The sequence below is a fragment of the Choloepus didactylus genome, chromosome 1, assembly GCF_015220235.1.
Source record: "Choloepus didactylus isolate mChoDid1 chromosome 1, mChoDid1.pri, whole genome shotgun sequence".
Classification (NCBI taxonomy): Eukaryota; Metazoa; Chordata; class Mammalia; order Pilosa; family Megalonychidae; genus Choloepus; species Choloepus didactylus.
In genome coordinates this window covers 155,435,396-155,459,748 of record NC_051307.1, presented here as the reverse complement: position 1 = coordinate 155,459,748, position 24,353 = coordinate 155,435,396, and the positions used below count along the sequence as shown (strand labels likewise).

The 24,353-nt window shown below is 42.6% G+C and overlaps 1 protein-coding gene across 1 annotated transcript; it reads left to right on the top strand.

The window, feature by feature from the left end:
- The first annotated feature begins 1,085 nt into the window (after positions 1-1,085).
- On the top strand, positions 1,086-20,276 carry TRIM42 (tripartite motif containing 42). Its single transcript, XM_037827872.1, has 5 exons — positions 1,086-1,426; positions 4,173-4,870; positions 9,518-10,338; positions 13,198-13,422; positions 20,190-20,276. The coding sequence occupies exons 1-5, from the start codon at positions 1,086-1,088 to the stop codon at positions 20,274-20,276; spliced, it is 2,172 nt and encodes a 723-aa protein (XP_037683800.1).
- Positions 20,277-24,353: the final 4,077 nt, after the last annotated feature.

Sequence of the window (24,353 nt, the reverse complement as noted above, 5' to 3'; positions counted from 1 at the left end):
AGAGGGAGAGATAATAAATTATGCAATTAACTCCTGCATCCAAATTCAACTCTCACATCTGCTTCTTTGTGGAAAAATAATATGACAGTGTTTATGCCATGATATTGTATGATCATAAACTTTCTGCCTTTAATCTTTGCAAGCTACATAAAGTGGGGAAAAAAACCTCTTCTAAAACATAAGGCCTGGCTACTAAGAATCCTGTTGTAGAATTCCAGATTCTGTAAAAGCGATATATTGGAGTGGGGAATAGGTTTCAAGAAAGCAAACAGAGCTTGAGTCTCAGCCAGACCCCATCAAGCTGCAGAAAAGCCAAGAAATTTTCAGGGTGATTTAAGCATGAAGCCTCCTGAAAATCAGCGGAGACTATGCAATGATTGACAAAACAAGACTACAGAAAGAAGTGCCTAATTATACCTACATCTTTTTTTCCTTTAATTCTTTCTCCAAATGATGATCTACCTTTAAATGTGACATTGCTATTATTTGTAAACACTGTGCTTTGTTCATCGAATAAAAAACTCTCTCACTATGCAGAAGAAGCCCAAGGAGAGGAAAAACATGTCAGTCTACGTTCCCAATTAATCATAGCTAGGTCTTTCAGCCTATGAAGATATACCTGGAGTTGGTTTGTCCAAATTGCAGGTACAGAAGCAAAGAGAAATAGGTTCTGAAATCCAGTCTATAACCCAAAAGGTGGCAAGTGACAGCTAAATCTCCAGAATATCATTGCATCACTTCCTGAAGCTGGTCCTGTGGAAGCAAGGATTGTCTGTCAGCCCACCTGCTACCCACCCCAGGTCTCACCCTTCTGCCCCACCTACCCCAGGTGGTGAGACATGGTGGGGAGACTGGGATTGTGACATAAGTAAAGGCCCTCAGGCTGATATATGTAAATGCCAGCCCATGAACTTCCTAGTAGGGACACGACCTGTGAAGGCCTCACAACAGCCAACCTGTTGCAGCCACCAAGCTGACAGCCTCATCCAGGGGGGAAGGGAACCCTCCACTGGAGAAGTGGCAGCAGGATTCTGGTAGAGAAGGCATGCAAAGCCCCAGGGGCAGGTTGCAATCATGTAGGCGCCATGGAGACTGCTATGTGTGTTTGCTCACCATGTTGTACATGGCAGAGATGTTGTCCTCGATTGTGCTCCTGTCTGTGCTGCAAGTTCATCTTCACCTCCGAGAGGAACTGCACCTGTTTCCCCTGCCCCTACAAGGATGAGCGGAACTGTCAGTGCTGTCACTGCACCTGCTCCGAGAATCCCAACTGCCACTGGTGCTGCTGCTCCTGGGCGAATGACCCCAACTGCAAGTACTGCTGCACGGCCAGCAGCAATCTCACGTGCCACTACTACGAGAGCCGCTGCTGCCGCAATGCTACCGTCACCTTTCGCAAGGGCCGCCTCAAGAGCATCCGCACCTCGTAAGTGCCAGTACCTAGATTGGCTAAGGCAAATCAGGGGCCCTGTGCCAGCTCTGAGGCCCACAGGGCAGACCAGGGCACCCCCTGAGTCCATTTCTTCATCTGAAAAAAGGACACCCACACTTTTCTAACATTAAGAGTTTCCTAACCAGCTATTAAGCATAGTACCCAATAGTGGCCACTAATACTTGTTGTTAAAGAACTTGCCAGGCATTGGGTGCATGACCCTGTGTAACCCTCACACCATCCAACACTGAACTGATGAAGAAATCAAGCCTTTGATCGGTTGTTTTGCCCAGGATCACACAGCTATTGCAATGCAGAGTCAGGATTTGAACCCAGAGCTTGTGGTCTTAACTTTAATAAAATGTACCGCAAAACAAAGACAAGCACATTGCTGTGATAGGGAAGTATGGGAACTATCGAATGTGCTTTGTAATCTGCTATGCAATATCAGAATATAAGTTGTTCCTCTTCCTCCACTGAACTTAATATCTGCACATTTATTGGACAAAATAATGACATCCACAGGCTACTTTTGGCCCCTATATAAGTACAGCAGCCCCTTTGAACTCCTGCCAGCTTTCTGTTCTTTCCCATCCAGAAGTTATAGCTCTAATGGTCTCAGATAGACATTTGGGGCATTCAACCTCCATGCCAGGCATTACATGTCCCCTCCCTGCTCTGACCAAACCAGTCTTTTATGTCACATATGAAAACAATATGGAGTAGTACAGACAGACTTCTTAGAGGAAAAAAAGATCAAAGCTCAGCCCATTAAGATGATAGAATTTGGAGAAACAGGAGGCAAGTTTGGATCCTTTTGAGGCTATAAAAGCAATTCTGTGAGCAAAGGTATGGTGGATTTTGGGGAAGAGTATATTCTATCTTGCAATGAAGCACTTAGAAGATGCTTAGTGGATGTTATACTCTCCACCATAGGACCTCTCTTTAGTGCTTGCATGAATAGAAAATCCAGGGATTCTGGAGGCAAGTCAGGAAATTCTAAGGCATGGAAAGTAATGTCCACACTCCACTGTCCTCACAACTGCCTTGTTCTCCACATGGCAGTAACAGAGAGTTGCTAAGACCATTTCAGCAGGGGGTGGGGGTGAGGGGTGGGGACGAGATTGACAAGAGCTTTGGGAAGATGGCTAAGGCCAGTGGCTCCCACTGGAATCATCTGGAGACAGGGACATATAGGGAAAGGCAAGAAGGGAAAAGCAGAAGGGAAAAGAGCCACAAAGTCAAGATCAAACCCAAACTTTACTGATGGGATCAGAGGAGAAGGGAAAGACACAGTCACAAATTGTGTTTCTGTCCATACCTTCATTCCCACAGCTAAGCCATTTCTTTTTATAAATGACTTTTGCCCTGATGGGAGCTCTTAGAATATACACTTGAATTTTACAACTGAGCTTTTATTTCACCGATGGTGTTTACAAGATATGAAATGGCATAAAATAATTAGATGAGAGATCTTAACCCACACACACAAGACAGTAAAAGCACACACTTTTTAAGGATTTGGCCATTACTTTCCTCTACTATGGACACTAGCTGGCTAGCAACAGAGACAAGTAATTATAATGGCCACATGGTACCATTATAATTATGTACTAGCATTCAAGCACATATCATAAATTTTAGTCTTTGTAGAAACCCCATGAAGGAAGTACTATTGTGAGTCTTGATTGACAAAGAAACAGAGGCTGAGAGAAGTGGTGCATTCCATCACACTTTTAAACCATCACCTACTGATCTGGAGGTCAGAGCACACAGGTTCTAGAACTGGTATAGCTACTGACCTCCCCTGCTGTCCTGGGAAAGGCACTTTACTCACCACCACCCCCCCGCCACGGGCTGCAATCTATGTACGAGAATAATGATACCAATGACCTCCAGACAGAAACAACCAAGAACACACCTGTAGTTGGACAAAATTGGATTTATTGACCCATTGTAACAAGTGAGACACCCTAGGGTACTGTGAGTTGTCTCAGTCAGAGAGTATTTAATAAAGTACAGGACTGGGGCTCCTGTTAGGTGAAGAATGGGGAAAATCTCTTAATGGGTATCGTACTAAATCTTATTTAGAAGGTAGGCAGAACAGAGTAAGCCTACAGCTACAATTGATAAAGAAGCAGCGGTTGCTCTTATTAGCCAGGAGAGAGGGATAAATCTGGTCATATTTGTGGTTTGAGCAACATTCCTGTTTTGTCTGAGTTCAGACATAATTATGTTTTGAACTTTTTTCTGCTTTGATCCTTCACAGTCACATGGTGGGCTTGTCTGATGTTAGTGTTCTGAGATATTACTTATATCCAACAGGAGATCCACAACCACCACCATAGCTTAACTGATAGTGCCAGGCCGGTCCCGGCTATCAGGGACTGCTTTTCTGTTGTTCAGAAAAAACAGCAAGCAATTGTACAGCACTTACTGTGTTCCAGGACTGCTCTGAGTATTTATGCGTATTAAATTCATTTAATTTTCTCAAGAAACGCTATGCTGTGGGTTTAATTTTGCAATGAGGAAAGAGGCAGAGAGAGGCTAATTAACTTTCCTGAGGTCACTCAGCTAGTAGGTGATACAGGCAGGCTCAGAAAGCAGGCACCCTGGCCACCAAGTCGGTGGCCTTACCATCACCCTGGACTGCCTCTCAGTGATCTCTTTCAGAGCCAGAGAAATGGAGCAAGCTCCTGAGCCTCCCTCCTGAAGCCCCTCTGTTTGTTTCCACTTTCAGCTCCAAGACCGCCCTGCACATCGGGCGCAGTGATTCCCAGATCGACGAGTCTAAGCAGCTTCAGGGGAAGAGTCACCTGGTCGACCATCTCACCTGCCCCATGTGCAACCGGCTGCGCCTGCACTCGTTTATGCTGCCCTGCAGCCACTGCCTGTGTGAGAAGTGCCTGCGGCACCTGCAAAAACATGCCGAAGTCACAGAGAATTTCTTCATCCTCATCTGCCCCGTGTGCAACCGCTCCCACTGCATGCCCTACAGCCACAAGATGCAGCTGCCGGAGAACTACCTACGCGGGCGCCTCACCAAGCGCTACATGCAGGAGCACGGCTACCTCAAGTGGCGCTTCGACCGCTCCTCGGGACCCATCCTCTGCCAGGTCTGCCGCAACCGGCGCGTCGCCTACAAGCGCTGCGTCACCTGCCGCCTCAACCTGTGCAACGAGTGCCTCAAGGCCTTCCACTCGGACGTGGCCATGCAGGACCACGTCTTCGTAGACACCAGCCCCGAGGACCAGGACGAAAAGATCTGCATCCACCATCCGTCCAGCCGCATCATCGAGTACTGCCGCGCCGACAACGAGCTGCTCTGCAGCTTCTGCAAGACCGCCTTCCACAGCGGACACGACACCGTCAGCCTCATTGACGCCTGCTCCGAGAGGGCCGCAGCACTCTTCAGCGCCATCGCCAAGTTCAAAGCAGGTCTTAGTCCCCTTCTTTCCCCCTCCCGAATAGAATAACGAATAACGCCTAGTTCAGGAACTGGTGGGACAGTCTGTTTCAGAGAGGGCCTTACCTCCGCCTAGTGGAGCACTGGAAGCTCTGGGAAACACCGAGCTACCCTGCGAATCCGTGGCGGGGCGAGCCACACCTGGCAGCTCCCAACTGCCACTTAACCTCCCTGTGCCCTGTTTTGCTGTCTATGAAATGGGGATAATAGCAGTAACTCTCTCCTTGTGTTTTTGTTAGGATTAAATGAGTTACTCTCTGCACAGCATGCAAAAAGAGTTTCCAGTACATAGAAGTGCTCACAAATTCTATAATCTTGGTTATAGCCTTCACATCCTTCACTGGAAAATGAGGGATTTGATTCCACAGCACCTTACAGTTCTGTGAGACTGTCCAAGACATCTTGTCACTAAAGTTGGATTCTTTCAATATTTTCCTTATATTCAGAAGAAAGAATTAAGTCAGTGTTAAGAATTATTTCAATTTTAAGTTTTCCCCCTAACTTGCAAACAACAGTGTAAATGAACTAGTAGCAAACATGAAATAAGAGAATTCAGAAATAACCAATAATGTTCTGTTCAATGGCTTGTTTTCCCTCTGCATGCCTTCTCATGACTGTTTTACATTGGCCACATGTAATATGTTTATAGTTTCTGTAAACTGACCCTTGGTTCCATGATGGAATCAAGGACAATATTTCACAGGGTTCAGCAAAAAGTTCCCTGATTTCTAGACGTTTCCCCACGTAATCAGACATGAGAATCCCAAGGATCCTTTTAGGATCCCATCCCCTCCCCATAAAAACTCCCTTGTAATGAGGCCAACTTTACAGCAGGCCTTTTAGGCATATTAAATCTCATCTTCTCAATAATCCTGCAGTACAGGCATTAAAATCTCCTCCATGGGTAAGAAAACTGAGACTCAAAGAAATAATTGACACAAGGCAGCTGGTAAATGGTCAGCCCAGTCTCTATCTGACTCCAATGCTCAAGTCAATTCTGCATTCATTTGCTAACTACTCTATGCTAAACAGTGGCCAGAATCTAAAGCTAGAGAGATTTAAAGGGGTAGGGGGGAAAACCTGTGGTCTATTTCTTTAAAGAGTGGCCTCGAGTCAAATGGCCAAAGTATACCAGGTCGAGCCTGTCCTTTCACTTTGTCTGATGCTTCAGTCTCTGTTATACAAACATGGCTGAACATATGAGAAGGGGGCAGTTTTTCTCTCAGCTGCAGAGAAAGGTCCCATGTGGGTGCAGAGATACCTGGCTCAGGGAAAGATTTTGCTAATTATGTCATGCAGGGCCTCTCACCAGCATGAATAATTCAGGAATACCTTGCTTTTCTCAATTGCCACATATCTGGAAACACTGTCAATTGACATTTATTCTGTTTTGCAACCACCACGAGCCTCTATACTAAAGAAACCCTGCAGGAGCCATGTTGCCAAGCAAATGGGTAGCCCCATTTATTTCTCAATGGGCTCTGCTGGGGCTGCAGGATCTCAGCAATGGGAAGGGGCTGCAGCCAACAACCTTCTGTAGTCCCGCACCTCTGCAGGGATGTCTGAGTCTTCAATGTGGGAGAAGCCCAGGGTAGTTTTCTCAGACTCTAGGGCACCTAAGAGGCAGTGAAGTTCATTTCTGAGTATGGGGATACCAGTACAAATTCCCAAGAGCCCAGCAGTTGGAAAGAGGGAGCAGGAACCACCACCACCAGGGAATATTCCATTAGATATATGTGAAAAATTTAGCCTGCCATCCTTGCCGAAGGAACTGGAAAAAAAAATTTTTTTTAACCAAGTTTCATACTTGCTTTTGAGGATGCGATTCACTTTCTGGGAAGGTGCCATAAATCTTCATTTTAAATAGATCCCCAAGTAACTCAACAACAGTTGATCTGTGAACACACTTTGAGGAACTCAGGGCCCTGGAGCAAAGATCCAGTTTAGGGTTGATTGTTTAAAACCGTGGTGTCCAGGCTGGCTGTGCATTGGAAGCAAACTACTAATGTCAGTGTCCCACTCCCACAGAGTAACTGGTTTAGTACACCCTGAGCAATGGGGATTTTCTAAAAGCTTCCCACGTGAGTCTAATGTGCAGCCAAGATGGAGACCCACTGGACTAAAGAGAGCTCAGAAGGTTAGCTCCTTGCTGCTCAATGTGGTCCGAAGACCAGCAGCGTTGGCATCTGCTGGAAGCTAGTTAGAAATGCAGAATCTCAGGCCCTGCCCCAGACCTGTTACATCAGAATCTGCATTTTTAATAAGATCCCCAGGAGACTCCTTGGATTAGGTTCTAAACCTAGCTCAGGAATCGCCTGGATTCCTGAGCCCCCAACTTCTACCACCAGGTTCAGAATCTCAGATGATGAGGCCAAGAGATTTTTTAAGCTCCCCAGGAACTGTGATTCTGGTGCTCACAGAGGGCTGAGAGCCACAAGTGGAGCAATTAAGAACATAAGCTTCAGAGTTAAAAAAATGGTATTAGGGAAAGACCCTGGTTTCCCCTATTTAATCACTTTATAACATCAGGCAGTCACTTAACCTCTCTAGCCTCAGTTTCCTCATATATAGATGAGAACAATATCTTCCTCATAGGAAGATTTATATAATATATGATAATATATGGGCTTGATCCATAAGTATTCAGTAAATAGTAGCTAGTTTTGAGTGTATTGCCTGAAAGAGACCTTGATTTGACCTTACTCTAAGACCAGCTCTTGCAAAGTTGTCATGTTTGTAAGGTTTGGGGTGGGGGAGCTTCTTACTTTTGACTTTTCTTTCTTTTCCTCTCCTGATGCTGCCCCTTTCCCCTCATCGAAGAGATTTTTGTCCTACCTCTCGAATCTTGCTCTACGTGACCTTAATAACCCCTAGTAGAGCAAGGAATTTCCTACCCAAGTATCTTTGACACCATGTAACTATTGAATAGTCAAAGAAACTAATCCATAATGTGGAATTTCAGCTGCTGTAAGTCACAGTAAAGTTTGCACTTGTGGGGCTGGAGCAGGGAGCACTTCTTAGCCCCACTGAAGTCACACCCTGATGGTTGTCTGTTCAGGACCCCTCTATCTCTTCCTTATCTTTTCTGAGCCAGTGTGAGGGAGGAGGTAGGCAGAGAGAATAGGGGCTGCAGAATGTAGGCTAAAGAGTGACACAGCTGACACTCACCCCAAAGATGATAGAAAACAGAAAACAAAGGCCATCACTCAACAAGCACCTATTGAGCACCTTCTGCTCACCCTAATCATAGTGATCCCTGCTCCCATCTGATGGAACTCTAGGGTTTCTCTAACTCAACTGAACATTATTGCCATGATAGCCACCACCCACAGAGAAGTGGCCTACTCTGGGCTCAGGACTGTGTTAAGAGCCAAGTTCAAAAAGACTCAGTCAACCTCACCCCTGAGTAAAATTTGGTGAAGATTATAGTCCATCAATTCAATGCAGAGCTGGACTTCCATGGGGACAATGCTACCATTTATTATAGGCCATAGAAGTCTGACATCTCTTCACATTGCTGCCTAATACTAAAACCCTTTAAAGCCAACAAAGATGTTCATTTCACAGAGATGTGCCTGGGCTCCCTATGTCATAGCACCCTCCATCCTGTGGTATCGCTGTGTTTATGTGTGCCTTGAAGACAGGAGTCATATTCAAATCATATTGAATATCTGTATCAATTCATATTCATATCTGTATCCATAGTGCCTAGAAAGATATGTAGCAGGTAATAAGCATCTAGTGAATGTTTATTGAATGACTAAGTGAACTTAAAATCCAAGCACCATGAGAGGATGCAGGATCAATTGGGTTCTCCTTGATGTTGTATGTGTGTGGGGGTATATGTGATTATTTATGTATTCATGTATTTGTTTATTATAATTCAGTGGATTTTTAGTCTATTCACAGATATGTGCAATTGGCACTACAATTTTAGAACATTTTCATCACCTCAAAAAGAAAACCTGTAGCCTTGAGTGCCCCTCAAAGTTTAACAGCAGACCCTTTCTTGAAAGAAAGTGAGGAAAAGTCAAGAGAGGGCACAGCTGAACCATGAGAAACACAGGAGACCCCCCCCCCCAACAGAGAAAAGGCATGTAAGAGAACCACTTCAATGAGGGAAAACTGCTGATTTCCCACTATTGTCTAGGACCAGCTTCTTGGTGAATGAGGCAAGGCAGTGTTAGAAGTAGTCATAAGAAATTCTAGTTCTTCTAATCCTGCGAAAGCTTAACTTTCATGCAGTGAAAAGTAGGGCCCAGTCACTTTAGGACATCACCTCTTTTCTACTCCAACTTGCAGACAAATGGAGTCAGGTGACAACCAGTATCAAGGGTGGCCTTGAACTTCCAACCTAAGAGTCAAGGCCTCAGGGATTACTGTTACAGGGTAGAAGTAAGCCAGGGTAGGTTGGCTGATCATATCTGAGGGAGGTATTACAAGATTGAGGAACAGGGTTTACTGAGGGGGGCAATTCATTTCTTAAATCCACTGTAGGGATTTTTAGCCCAACCACAAGTTCCTTGGAGCTCAAGGTAATTTGTTTCAATTTGCTACTGGCTTTGACATCTGGGGAGACAAAAACTTTTACTGAAGTAACTAACTTGGTTGTTTTGCAGTTCGATATGAAATTGATAATGACCTAATGGAATTCAACATCTTAAAAAACAGCTTTAAAGCTGACAAGGAGGTAAAGCGAAAAGAGATCAGAAATGGATTTCTCAAGCTGCGCAGCATTCTTCAGGAGAAAGAGAAAATCATCATGGAGCAGATAGAGAATCTGGAGGTCTCCAGGCAGAAGGAGATTGAAAAATATGTGTACGTCACAACCCTGAAAGTGAATGAAATGGATGGCCTGATCGCCTACTCTAAGGAAGCGCTGAAGGAGACGGGCCAGGTGGCGTTCCTGCAGTCTGCCAAGTTACTGGTGGACCAGATCGAGGACGGCATCCAGAGCACCTTCAGGCCTGACCCACAGCTCCGGCTGCACTCCTTGCACTGCATGCCCTTGGACTTTGTTGAGCTCTCAGCCGCCATCCATGAGCTCTTCCCCACAGGACCCAAGAAAGTGTGCTCCTCGGGGGACTCCCTGCCCTCCACCTACCCCATGCACTCAGAAATGATGATTGCCAGGAAGGTCACTTTCAGCACCCACAGCCTCACCAACCAGCAGATATACCAGCGAAGCACCTCCTTGTTGTCCTTCAGTGCCCCCGGTGAGAAGACCAAGGCGGGTCTGGAGGCCTCTGGGCGAGCCCAGTCTGCCACACCTTCCAAACCCGCAGACAGCCTCTACACCTACTGGAGCGCAACCGCAGAAGGCCAGCCTGCACAGAACAGCAGCAGCTTCCACAACTGGTACTCACTCAATGATTGCTCTGTGAAGACCCCAGGTCCTCTTATTATCTACCAGACTCTGGTGTATCCGAGAGCTGCCAAGGTAAAAAAGGTTCTGGGCCCCATGGGGAAGGTGGGAGAATGTGGAGGGGTGGAATGGCAGAGGGTATTCAAGAAGGGTTGTATTTCCCTCTTTAACCTCTAGGATCTGGTCACTCAGATCTGCTCCTCTGGACTCTTTGCGGTCAGTTCACTGAAATTTGATTTAAGTTCCTGAAATCTGAAGTATCGTGAGATTGACCTAACCAGTCAACTTATTTAACCAATAGACAGAAATACATCTGAAAGCCTCAACTCCAGCAAACAGGTTCTCTTTCGTTACAGAAGCTAACTTGGGACACCAAAGTAATTTGAAGAAACTACTTGGAGATTGTAATATTTCCCAAAGGAAAGCTTGTAATAGTGGAGAGAGAGTACTAAATTGGAGTTAGAAATGCAAGCTTCATTATCTGTCAGTTATAATTCCTCTAAATTGCTACTTTTCCTAAAGAAATATCCAAACTTTCCATGTTTTGGAAAGATTGGTAGGATAATCCTCAAAGGAATTCCAACTCATCTCCTGAGATTCCTTTTTGCAGGGGGCAGGGTTCTTTCGCAGATCTCTTCTACTGCCATCACACTGGCCTCAGGGACATGATTCCGCCTTAACCTCCTTTTCTAACACGGACAAATGGCCTTCCTTTGATGTGTCTTTTCAAATCCAGCTGAACCTAGATTGAACTATTTACAGAATGCTTTAGGGGGTGAGGGGGAGTATTAACATGCAGCTAGATATTCTATTAGAGCTTATCTTGCTTTGCTTTGAGATTCCCTACAGGGGCTCTCCCAGACCAGTCCATCACCTGCCTCCATGTGGCAGAGCACATCTTTGGCCCCCATAATCTGAGAACAGCACCAAAGACTGTTAGCATCCTTGATGTCTAAACTAGTGTTTCTCAAACATTAATGTGCACTTAGGAATCTTGTTAAAATGCAAATTCTGTTTCAGTAGGGCTTGGTGGGGGCCTGAGAATCTGCATTTCTAACAAGCTCCCGGTCTTGCCAATGCTGCTGATCCACAGACCAGGCTGGTCCCATGTGCAATCAGAACATGACACAATATCTCTGCCTTTCACATAAGAGATGTGCACACTGAGCAACTGAACCCACATTTCCAAATGATGCTAGATCACAAGGCCTACAGCGTATGTGATGTTAGTTCAGGGATGGCACCAGGTCACCTCTCCATGTCAACTCTGACCTTTTGGGAGGCTGTCAGGGTCTTGCTCTGGAGGGAAAGGACCAGTGTTGTCTGCCTATACTTGGGCCCGGGGAATAGTCACCCCATGCTACCCATTAGTCATCCCTGGATGAGCTCAAGCAAGAAGCCTACTCAGAAAAAGCTAGTCCGGTTACCATGTGTGCCTCTCCACTGTCAGGAAAGGACACCTAGACCTACTACTGGACACTGGGATTTGATATAAGAATATTATTGGTCCCTATTTTAAGATTGTGGAATCCATGCAGGAATAAGAATGCTCAGTAATGCAAAAGATGACGTCAGTGTTGACATCTCTCTCAGATGATGGTTGACAGACAGTCTCCTTTAGGATTTTGGCACAGGAAAATGACATTCCTAAAATTAGTCTTGTAACTTGTCAATATATGTTAAAAATCCTAAAACTTTATTTAAAACTTCATAATTTTACTTCTAGAAATTTCTCTCAAGGAAATGGTTAAAAATCCAGATGAAGACTCATGCCCAAAATGTTCATTGCAACATTATTTATTCAAGTAGAAAAATGGAAACAACCTAAATGTTCAATTTTAGAAGGATTGAAACATTTATAAGGAAGTTATTAAAGATAGTACTTTACTGAATTTTTAATGGTAAAGGAAAATAGAATAAGTGAAAGAAAGCAGAAATAAATGCAATATAATCCAGATTAGCTGTATTTGTGTGTATTTGTGTGTGAGTATATACATATTAGACATAAAAATATCCCAAAATTGGAAATTCCAAAATTGGAAAGAAATAACAATAAATTAACTGAATTGTGGGAATAGGAATAGTGCTTATTTTCTTCCTTATAATTTTCTGTTTTTTTTCCAAGTATTTTACAATGAGGATGTCTTGTTTTGATACTCTTTAAAAAAAGTTAATTTTTATAAAACTTAAAAATCTGTAAATATATGAAAATAATTATAAATTAATGTAATTTTATAACTTTTTAAATTTTATTTTTAATCAGAAAATAAATGTATTAAATTTTTTAAAAAGCATGAAAAATATGTTAAAAATACAATTATTATAAAATATTTAGATGCTAGGCCTAATTTAATTGATACTTTCAATGTATCTTTTCTCAGGACCTGATATTTTAAGCTTTGAGTGTGAACATATATTCTCCATTACTCTGATAAGTCATTTCATCTCTGTGGGACTCCATTTCCTTGTGTTTAAAATAGAGCGTTAGAATAAATGAACTTTTCAGCTTCTAGTATTTTGTGGTTCCACAAGACATCACTAAATGTAGCCTTTCTGAGCCTTATCTGTAAGATGGAATAGTGGTATCTGTCTTCCAGGGGTTTGTGAGGATTGAATGAGTCAGGGATAGCAATGCCTGACACAGAATCTGATGTATACTAGATATTCAATAAATGGTAGCTACTTTTGCTGGTGGTGCCAGCAGGACAATGGTCACCTCCATGCTGACTGACAGTAACAGAACCCAGAGGGACATCACAGGCATCATGTCAGGCCTCATCACACAGCCTTCCAAGACTGTTGCACATGGCCTAATTCAAAATACTCAGCAGCTCAAGGGGATGGGGTCAGCTTAAATTCATCCCCATAGATAGTCAGCAATGCAAAACTCCATGGGAAAGAAAGCTGAATGGCATATGTTTATTTCTTCCATAGGTTTACTGGACTTGCCCAACAGAAGACGTGGACTCTTTTGAGATGGAATTCTATGAACTTGTTACTACCCCTCCTAACAACGTGCGGACAGAGCTTTGTGGACAAATTCGGGACATAATGCAACAGAATCTGGAGCTGCACAACCTGACCCCTAACACCGAATATCTATTTAAAGTTAGAGCCATCAATGAGAATGGTCCTGGGCAATGGAGTGACATCTGCAAGGTACTGAACATATTATTTCTCAGATAGATTTTCTTTATGGGTTCTGGCTGCAGGTCTTCTAGGATGACTATAGATGCACAGAACCCCCACGTGACTCCCGTCTAGTCTCAGAAAACTGGAGTGTGAAGGTTAAATGAGATGTTGCCTACAAAGCACTTTGCACAGTATCTGGCATGTAACAGAGCAAGAAGCGAAGTAGGGTGGGAGCAGGATTATGCCATTAGTCACTAAACCAGCTCTGGTCTTGGGGAGGGGTGATGCTTTCTGCTCCATCCAGGTTTCCAGCCAAGGGGGTCAGTGCTCTGCTTTTAGAACCCAGCACCCACATCATCCCCTCTGCCTCCACAGAGGCCAGACACTCACAAAAGGCAGACGTGGGGTGAGAAAGTCTGTCTAGCTGCTTGACTACCCCTAGCCAATGACCCCTGTCAGTTGCCCCAGAGTCCTTTCTGTTCTTCACAGCCTTCTCTTTAGATTATGGAACGTCCCAGGGCTGCTACTATACTTTGCAGCATGTGCTTTTGACTATGGATTTTTCCTTTTATCTAATTCCATCTGCCTTCTCATTTTTTTTAGGAATTCCTCAAAAATGTCTTAGCCCTGAACACATCTTCTGTCATTTTTAGAAGGTAGGGACAAGGGACAGTTATGAAAAGACCAAAACGTTGCCAGTCTGCCCTCTCCGTCCCATTTAGACCTTTATTAGGTTCAAATTTTGTCATCCCTCTTAAACTACAAACTCCTTGAGAGCAAATCCATGTCTATTTCATCCTCCTTTCTCCCCAGTGCTTACCACAGCACTTTGCATATAGCAGATTCTTAATGGTTATTGAATGAATACATAAGTGGAAATGTGACCAAACAAATGAATATATGAGTGAATGTCTAAAGAGTGAAGAAATAAATTAATAAATAAAATTAATAATTACAAAGTACAATAAGATGCCTGAAAGCTCTTAAGTGTTTTATACAGTCAAGAAATAACATTTTCCCTGAAATTGTGTTTATGCAAGTAATTTATACTCTTATAAGAAAACTCATTCCAGTCCCTTTGTTTTTTGACACAATTTCTATATGAGCAGAGCCCTAATTAATGAGGTTTTCTGGAAGCTTCATTTTTATCTGACACAGGGAGCTGCAATATAGATTTTTCCTTCGGAAGTAATTCTTCCTCCCCTCTTTGTGATTACATTAGCATTCTGAGGGACACACTGGTTTCCTTAACATTTGTCATGATTTGCATAAGTAAAGGCTTCAATAGCAAATGAAAATAAGATGATGTGTTTGAATGACATTTATAAAGCTTCATAAAAGTAATGACTTCAGCTTGTTCCTATAAAATCGAAATATTTTTCCTTTGGCATCAGTTCTATGCAGGTATTCCTGAAAGGTTTCATTTAAAAAGCTGCAATGAGGCAGCAGAATCATTTCTTATCCAAAATGCAGTGTTTCCATTATACATACTTTTGTAAAGGAAGTGAAATAACATCTCTTACATTTGATTTTCATAGTCTGAGACTTGTTGATTTTTTTTAAGGAATTTTATTTGGCATATAAGACATCAAGCATGAAAGTAAAGTTTAACACTTTCTGAAGGTTCCATTTATTGAAGGCTGGCAGTGTGTCAGACACTGTATGTTCGTTATCGCTGATATCCTGGCCACTTGAAAAGGGGGTGGTGGTCAGAGGTAAACTCTCTCCTTTAGAGGTGAGGAAACTGAGGGTCAGAGAGGGAAAGAGTCTGGCCTCACCTAACACAGAGGAGCAGTTGAGTAGGAACGTGCACCTATATCTAAAGCTGGAGCTCTTTGTCCCCTGCACCGTAATCAGAGGCATCAAAGTCCAGGCAACGTGGGCTCAGCCCTGGAGATATGGTAGCACCTCAATCTGGGAGCATGATGTCAAAACCAACAGCAGTGAGAGCTGAACTTTAAATTTTTTGAGAGGAAAGATGGTGCATTGGAAAGAATACTGGATCTGGGCCCATGTGCCTGGGTCCAAGTCCCGACGCCACTAGGCTGTACGCTCTGTGAGGGAGGCACTATGTTGGTCTTGCTCACTCCTCTTTGCCCAAGTTCCCCAGCTGAGAACCGCCAACAAGGAAGGGATCCAATTGATATTTTGAAGAAATGAAGAAACGTGTTTTTAGAAAAGTCATGTAATCCTCTGGCCTCAGTTTCTCTTCCTGCTCTTCCTCTAATCCTCAGTGTACCCCTGCCACCGTTCCCACTTCTGGATAGAGTTCCCTTACTTTGACTCCCTGTCTCCCACTGACTACATTTCAGCTAAAGAATTGCCACTTCCAAGAAGTCTTCCCATCGCAAGTCTACCTTTCCATCTATGTGTTCGTTTCCTATAGCTGCTGAAACAAATTATCATAAACTTTATGTCTTAAACAATACAAATTTTTTGTCTTACAGTTCTGGAGATCAGAAATCCAAAATGGATCTCACTGGGCTGGAGTCAGGTGTTGGCAGGGCTGCCTTTCCTTCTAGAGGCTCCAGAGAAGAATTCGTTTCCTTGCCTTGCCCAACTTCTAGAGGCTGAGTTCATTTCTTGGATCATGACCCCTTCCTCTGTCTTCAAAGCCAAAAATGTTCGTCTGAGTCCTTCTCAGGCTACCGTCTCTCCAGCTCTCTTCAGTCTCCCTTCTCCATTTTTAAGAACCTTTGTGATTCCATTGGACCCACCCAGATGACCCAGAATCATGCCCCTGTCTTCATGTCAGCCGACTAGCAACCGTAATTCCATCTGCTACCTTAATTGCCCTTTGCCATGTGACATTACATATTCACAGCTTCCTGGGATTAGGAAGTGGATGTCTTTGGGTGGACATTATTCTGCCTACCATGATGTGTAAACTGGATGTCCAGGTTGCATCAAATTTGGGCACAAAATGGTCACAAATTGGAACTTTTCTGGGTTTTTCCCTATAGCTCTTTGGAAAATGCAATGGCTCCTGTCCATCCCCATCACCTCTAATTCCTTCTCAGTCTGTCCTCTTCATCAGGGTTCCCGTGTGTGCTCACGCAGTAGTCCTGCCATCTGCCGTGAGTCTCTGCAGTGCTCTTGCCATTCTGCCCAGGCTGTGCTCCTGACGGAAGTCCAGCCACAGAGCAGGGCTGCTTCTCATTCCTGGGTGACATACATTGGTTTCATGAACTCACCCTTTGGATTTTTCTCTTCCTACAGGAAACTCTATTCCCAGGCCAAGAGATGTGTCTTCAGAGTTTGGGGTTGGAGGACAATCTGAGTGCCTATCACTACTCTATACTCAGAATAACTACCCTCAACCTACCCCACACCCATCCACGCACAGGGGCTCCATACCCTGAAATGAAATCAAAATTGTTTGCGTTCTCTATCTCCTTGGGATTTATTATTTTCAAAAGAGCTCCTTAACCCTTCATGCAAATAGATCCCTATGGTGCTTCCCTCCTTGCCTTCCAGACAGGTTTGAACTCTGGAGTGAGTATGATTTAGGCTCATATACAGACGGTTGGATTAATCTTATGTCTCCAACCATGGTCCATTGTTAACATCAGTCTGTGCTAGACTCTTTCTTGTTTATTTATTCCTTTTTGCAACCATTCCTCCTTAGACAACCATTCTAATATGTTTTTTGCTTTTATATGTTTTCATATGATGTGTATTGTTTTGAGTGTATGCATTAACTTACACAAATAGTTTTGTGTCACGTCTTATTATGTTTCTTACCTTTTTCCCATAAACACTTCACTTTTGTGATCCATCCATGCCGTTATACACATTTAGTCCCTTAGTCCTATGCCTCATCATTCAGATGTGCATTTGTTCACCGCATTTTACCTGTCTGCTCAGCTAGGATGGAAGCCTAGTGACCTTCAATAATGCTGGGTGAACGGCCTCTTACATGCAACTTTGGGACTGTAGATGGAATAGATGTGTGAGAATTTTTCTGGGATGTATACCAGGAGTGAAATTAATGCATCATGAAATACATGTGTACTTGATTTGAACACATCCATGTACACTTCCATCAAGAATGGATGATGGTCCATATATCTCAATACCCATGTACATTTGTCATGATCCAGCTATCTACTATTTTATTGGTCCAGTAGGTATAAAGTGACATATGCTTACTGTTTTAAATTTCATTTTCATGTGCTTGTTAGCTTTGAGGATTTCCTCTTCTGTAAATGGCCTGCTTGTCTATTTTGGCCATTTTTCTATTGTGTTTGTTGTCTTTTTCTAGATGATCATGAGGAATTCTTTATATATTCAAAATTATGATTTTAGACATTGCTAATATCTTTCATTCTGACATTTGTCTATTAACTTTGTACTGTATATACTTCATGAAACAGCAGAAATCTTCCATTTTGCTGTGATCAGATTCATTGATTTTTTCCTTCTGGCTTAACCTTTAGGGGTTTTTGTTTAAAAAGACCTTCCCTAGACTTAAATCACAAAAATGATTTTCTACATATTCTTTTATTAACTTTAGAATTTCACCTTCCAAATTTAGGTCTTTAATCCATCTAAAGTTCACATTTGTGTGTCGTGCTGGTGGGGATGTATGTTTTTCACCATCTAGGGAGGCAGTTTTCCCAATACCATCTACCAAGCAATGTCTTTTCTCCATTTTCTCCATTAGTATACAATAAGGGTACCACTCTTACCTCACATTAAATTCCTGTATATTTGGGGGTCTATCTGTGAACTCTCCATTTATATCCCATTGGTCTATTTGTCTGTTCTTAGGTCTACACCACACTGGTCTTATTGTTTTTTAACCTCAGTTTTGTGCCAATATGATAAAGTGCTAAGTCAAGTCTGCCCCTTACACTTCTTTCTATTTTAAGGCTTATTTAGCTAATCACAAAAATGTATTCCTTCATATAAATTTTAGAGTAAGTAAATTGAATTCCTTTTTTAAAAAAATCCTGCTAGGATTTGATTTGAAAGCATTGAGTTTCTAAATTGATTTGGAGAGAATTGCTATTTTTGTAATATATCTTACCACTTATTCAATTTATCTTCTAGGTGCTTCCCTATGGACTTTTATTTTTTTCCCTATTGAGATAACTATGTATTCATGGTTAAACTGGAGAGTTTAAAGATTTTTTATATTATTAATATTATTCCATGTTTGATTATCTTTACTAATGTGTTTCTGATTTAGAATAAATACTATTTGTGTTTGTAGGTTAATCTTGATTCCAACAATTTTGATAAACTCTTTTGTTATTCTGAGAGTCTCTTGATTCTGCTTCTGTTTCCAGGCTTATGAGCCTATCATCTATAAAGAATGATGGTTTTATCTCTTGCTGTCCAGTCTTTGAACCTCTGTTTCTTTTTCCTTCACTATAGCTTCAACAAGGGCCTCAAGTACTAAAAAAAAAAAAAAAGAAAGACAGAAAAATGGTAGCAGTGATAGTAGATATCCTTGTCTTATTCCTGATATTAAAGTTTCTCCATTGAGCTATAATTGTTTTATTTAGTTATTCCATATATAATCTTCATTAGTTTAAGGAAATTTCCTTCTATTTCTAGTTTGCTGAGAGCTTATACATAAATAGTGAACCTTATGATTTTTTTTGTATTATCTGAGATAGTCCTATGATTTTTCTCTTCTAGGCCACTATTAATGAAATGAATTACATTGACTGATGTGCTAATTCTCAACTCTACATGCATTCATGGAAAAAGCCCTATGTGATCATGATGTATTATTTTTTAATATACTTGGTTTCAGTTAGTTCATATTTTCTTTTGGATTATTGAATCCCTGGACGTAAGTGAACTGGACCTATAGTTTCTTGCTTATATTGTTTTTTGTCTGGTTCTGGGATCAATATTTCACTAGTTTCATGCAATAAGCTGGGAAGCATTTGTTCCTTTCTTATTTTCTAGAGCAACTCTTTCTGAAAAGTTTGCTAGACTTCATTTAGAAAACCTGGGGCACCTGAACCTGGGGCCTTTTGTGGGGGAAGGGATACCAGCTACTTCAATTTCTTTAGTATTTCAAGTTCTGGTTCTCTGTTTCTTCCGTTCTCTGTTTCACCTGGACCCTCTTGCTCATAGATGCTCCCCCATCCCACAGGCCCCATTCACACATCACACAGGGTCTTTGTCTTGGGGGATTCCAACCATGCTTTAAGGCAGACCCCAAACCCTGTATTTGTCATGAGTCAGTCCCTGCACATGAGTGCACTGTTATCCCTTCCTCTTCACCCCCTAATAGCTCTGTGTTTATATCCTTTACTGTTTATATTCCCTTTTATCAGGTTTATCTCTATGTATTATCTCCATTTTTACAGGCACTAGGTAATCCAATGTCATGCATATAACATGAACTTTACCTTGCATGCAACCCTGTTTTCTCTGAAACAGAAAATAAATTCTGTAAAACTAGAGAACATAATGCTAATAACTGTCAACCTTTTTGGTTCTTCCTTTGCAATTCATAGGAAGTGAAAAGCTTTGTGTGTAGAGTCTTCTTTGTGTTTTGTGCAAATGTTCCACTTCACCACCCAACCTCCCCACCCCGCCACCCCATCTGGTCTTCATTCCTCTAGGCAGAGCCCATTGATCAGTGCACTGTCCATACCTGTCTCTCATCCCGGGTTCTCAGCCTCACTCCCTAAAACGCCTCTTCAGTACATGTGCATTGGGAAGGAATGGGAAGGCTGCCAGACCAGAGCAGTGGAGGTCCAGCCAGGCTCCTGGGGCCTGCTCTTTCTCCGGTGGCCAGTGCCACAGCTCTTTGCCTCTTCTTGCAGGTGGTGACACCAGACGGGCGTGGTAAGAACCGAGCTAAGTGGGGCCTGCTGAAGAACATCCAGTCTGCCCTCCAGAAGCGCTTCTGAGACCCCGCTGAGCAGACAGCAACCTCTCAGAGATGCACCACAAATAAGACATATATATATACTCACACATATATGTATATGTATTTTTCTCACCACATTCTTCAATGAGATTATACACCAATGTTCCTGGACCTCTGAGCTATTCCAACCAGAGTCTTGTAAGAGCTAATAAAAGGAAGTGCTGATTTCACGGCTTGTTCATTATGATGAAACTCGGGTGCAAAACAGTCAGAGAGTCTCTGAATCTCTGTCAGTTCGGGCCTCACTCTAGGCTCGGAGTTGGGCAGTGCTTGGTATGTGATATCCACCAGGCCTCCGTGTACCATGTTTGTAGTCAGTACCCCTCAGGTGCACTCTGACCCTGGCCTAACTAACTTTGGGTGTTTGGGCAAGTCACTGACAGGGAGCTCACTACCTCATGAAGACGTGAATTTCAATAATAAGCAGCCGACATCATTAGAGCATGCTTCCTAATTACTGAGTCTGATTTTGCCTTCCCCCAACTTCCACCCCCTGATCTGAGGCCTGCTTCTGAGCCACGAATAATGGGGGTGCTCCCTCCTGTCCTCACTCTTTCTGGGCCCCAGATTGGAGGAGCAGGTGTGGAAAGCCTGAAAGAACGGCTCTGCCTTGCTGAACTCAGCCTGGCCCCTGAGACAATACACACACCTCAAGGTTTCTTGCCTTTTGAGACCCCATCTGCCTGGAATGACCATCTCCTGAACCCCGAGTTCCCCCCATTTCTGCTCAGTAAACAAATACTTGTCTTTCAAGACTCAGCGTGACCACTCCCTTCAGAAAGCCTTTGCTGGTTCTCCAGGTACTGATGACACACACCCTCCTCCTCTTGGGCTCCCACTAAACAGCGCCCTCCTCTCCCACCCCTTTCCTCCAAAGAGATACGCATTCCAGCTTACTGGCGCGCTTGATTTTTCTCAGCCTTTAGAACAGAGACACTGTCTCATTCATCTTCATATCCTCAGTGACTGGCACGGTGAGGCGCACACCTCACATCAGTAGGCAGGAGAGAGTTCCTGCTGGAAGGCCGGCCAACCGGGTCCTCTCGACATCCCCAGACATCATCCTGCACGATGAGGGTCTACACACGGAAGTGTGAGCGGGCCAGGAAAGGAACAGGCGGTCCCCAGTTTCCATCTATTCTAATCTCATCCTTGCCATCAGCTGTCCTCCGGCAGGTGTGGCCACTGACAGATGTGGCCAGCACGTCCTTCACCAGAAGGCCTGCTGCTTTGCAACCCTTTTCAGAGCCAGAAAAGGCCCGTTCCCATGAGAAGTCCCTAGCAAGGATCTTCTGATAATGTGATAATATGAAACTGAGGAGGTTCCTGCCCCCTCCAACAATATTACAAGAGGGGATACCCCAGGGAGCTTCGTTATGATCCCATTACTATGAACGATGACTTGAATCCACCATCATATTTGGTATTACCATATAATCATTTCTGTAAAAGTCTTGAGAATCATCATTAGCACAGAGAGAGAGAATTAAATGACATGCCAGCAGGGATTGTATGCTGATAAACTAAAATGAAATTAAACTAAAAATATCGAACTGCATGAATATAGCATTACAATGAGCACACCTACTAATGGCGCAAACAAGGATGACCAGAATTAAATAAGCCACAGCACCCTGATCTCGCCTCTCTAGAGAATATGGAAATGTGCATTTAATGACCAAGACAGTTAGCTGGATTCTCTGAGAAGCTCCCTAACCAGCAGCTGAGCCATTCTACCAAATGCAAGATGCGAGTTCTTAATGGCATGGAACCCACTGCACATCATTTGGTCCCTGGGTTTTGATACGCAGGGAGGCCCCTCTCCAGAACCCTCCGGGAGGTGTAGAAAGCACAGTGGGAGGCAGAGGGTCTGGTTCTATCATCAGCTTTACATTGACTTGCTGTGTGACCTTGAGCAAGTCCCTCCCTTGCTCTGGGTAGCAGCTTCCTGGTTTACACAATAATGTGGCTTAATTAGAGATACTTTACAGGTGATCTTCCAATAAAATGAAGAATAATGTTCCTTGCCCTGTCCCTTAGTAGTGTTGTCAGATCCAAATGAGGTGATATATGGAAAAGCATGCTACAAACTGGAAAACAATATTTAAAAGGGTGGTGTTTTATAAGATCCATATTAGTACTTATATGTATAAGTATATGTATGTGCCAAATATAATCAATATTCATAAATATGTACTCACAAATATGTACCACTATGTTGAGTCATACTCTTTCTGCATGCTTATGTATTTCAACATCCCTATCAGCCTCACTTTAGAGAAGAGTCTATGACTACAAAAACAACTAGAGTGGTAATGTTCACAAGAAAACATCTTGTAGCAGGTTAGTACAGATCTAGCTAAGAAAACGTTTGTTTTCTTGTCCTTTCCCTTCTGGTATCCCTTCTAGATTCATTCATTCATTTAGCACATCTGTACTGAGTCCTGGGAACTGCAAGCTGCTGGGAAGACTGTGGTGACTTAAACAGACATGGTGCCTGTCCCACCATGTTAAAAGAACAGAAAACTACACGTATTGGAGGTGATGTGGAGCAATAGGAACACTCATGCATTGCTGGTGGGAATGTAAAGTGGTGCAGCTGTGGTGGGAGACAGTTGTTGGGTCCTCACGAAGCTACGTATAGAGCTGCCATATGATCTGGCAATCCTGCTACTAGGCATACACCCAGAAGAACTGAAAGCAGGGACTCAAACAGACATGTGCACACCGATGTTCATAGCAGCATATTCACAAGTGCCAAAAGATGGAAGCAAATCAAGCGTCCATCAACCAATGATAACGTGTGGTATATACATACAACGGGATGTTATTCAGCTGTAAAAAGGAATGAAGTCCTGAGGCATGTGACAACGTGGATGAACCTTGAGGACATTATGCTGAGTGAAATAAGCCAGACACAAAGGGACAAATATTGTATGATTTCACTGATCTGAGCTAATTTAATATGCAAACTCATAGAGTTAGAATCTAGAATGTAGATTACCAGGGGATGGACTGGAGGTAGAGAATGGGGAGCTGATGCTTAATTTGTGGAGAATTTCTATTTAGGTTGATGACAAAGGTTTGGAAATAATGGATGGTGGTGATCACATTATTGTGAGTGTAATTAACAGCACTGAATTATGTGTATGAATGCGGTTGAAAGGGGAAGTTTTGCATCATGCATGTGACTAGACTGAAAGAAAATAAAACACGGAACTGTAACACAGTGAACCCTGTTATGGATGATGGACTGGAGTTGATAGTAAGAATGCTCTTTCACGGATTATAACAAAAGTACGACACTATTACAAGATGTTAATAATAGGGTGGTACGTGGGAAAAAAGTACAACTAAACTATGGACTGTAGTTAATAGTACTTTCATCAATTGTAACAAAGGTACCACACCAATGCAAAATGTCAACAATAGGGGGTTATAGGGGATGTATTTTTTACATGACTTTTCTGTAAACCTAAAAATTCTCTAATTAAAAATAATAATAATCATTAAAAAACATTATGCTAAGTGAAAGAAACCAGACACTAAGTACTATATATTGGATGATTCCATTTATATAAAATGTAAATATAATTAATCTATAGGAACAGAAATAGATTAGTGGTTATGTAGGGCTGGAGAAGAACAGAGGGATTAAGATGTGACTGCTAAGGGGTATGGGGCTTTTCTTTTTAGAGTAATGAAAATGTTCTAAAATTGATTGTGGTGATGAATGCACAACTCTGTGAATATACTAAAAGTCACTGATTGCACACTTTGGATGGAATGTATGGTGTGTGAATATATCTCAATAAAAATGCTTTTAAAAAAATGCACTGGGCCCAGAGGCTTGAATTTTTTCATACCAATTTGTAGAAGTTAGAAAAATAGGGTCTGAAACAAAGTTCTTCAGATGCTGTGTATCTGTGCATGACTTCATTTCCATTCCTTAAATTCCACCAGGAGCCACAATTTTTAAATTTTCCTTCAGGAAAAAAAAAATCATTTAACTCAGAAATAATGCTTTCTATATAAAACTGTAGCTGTTTCAGAGTTT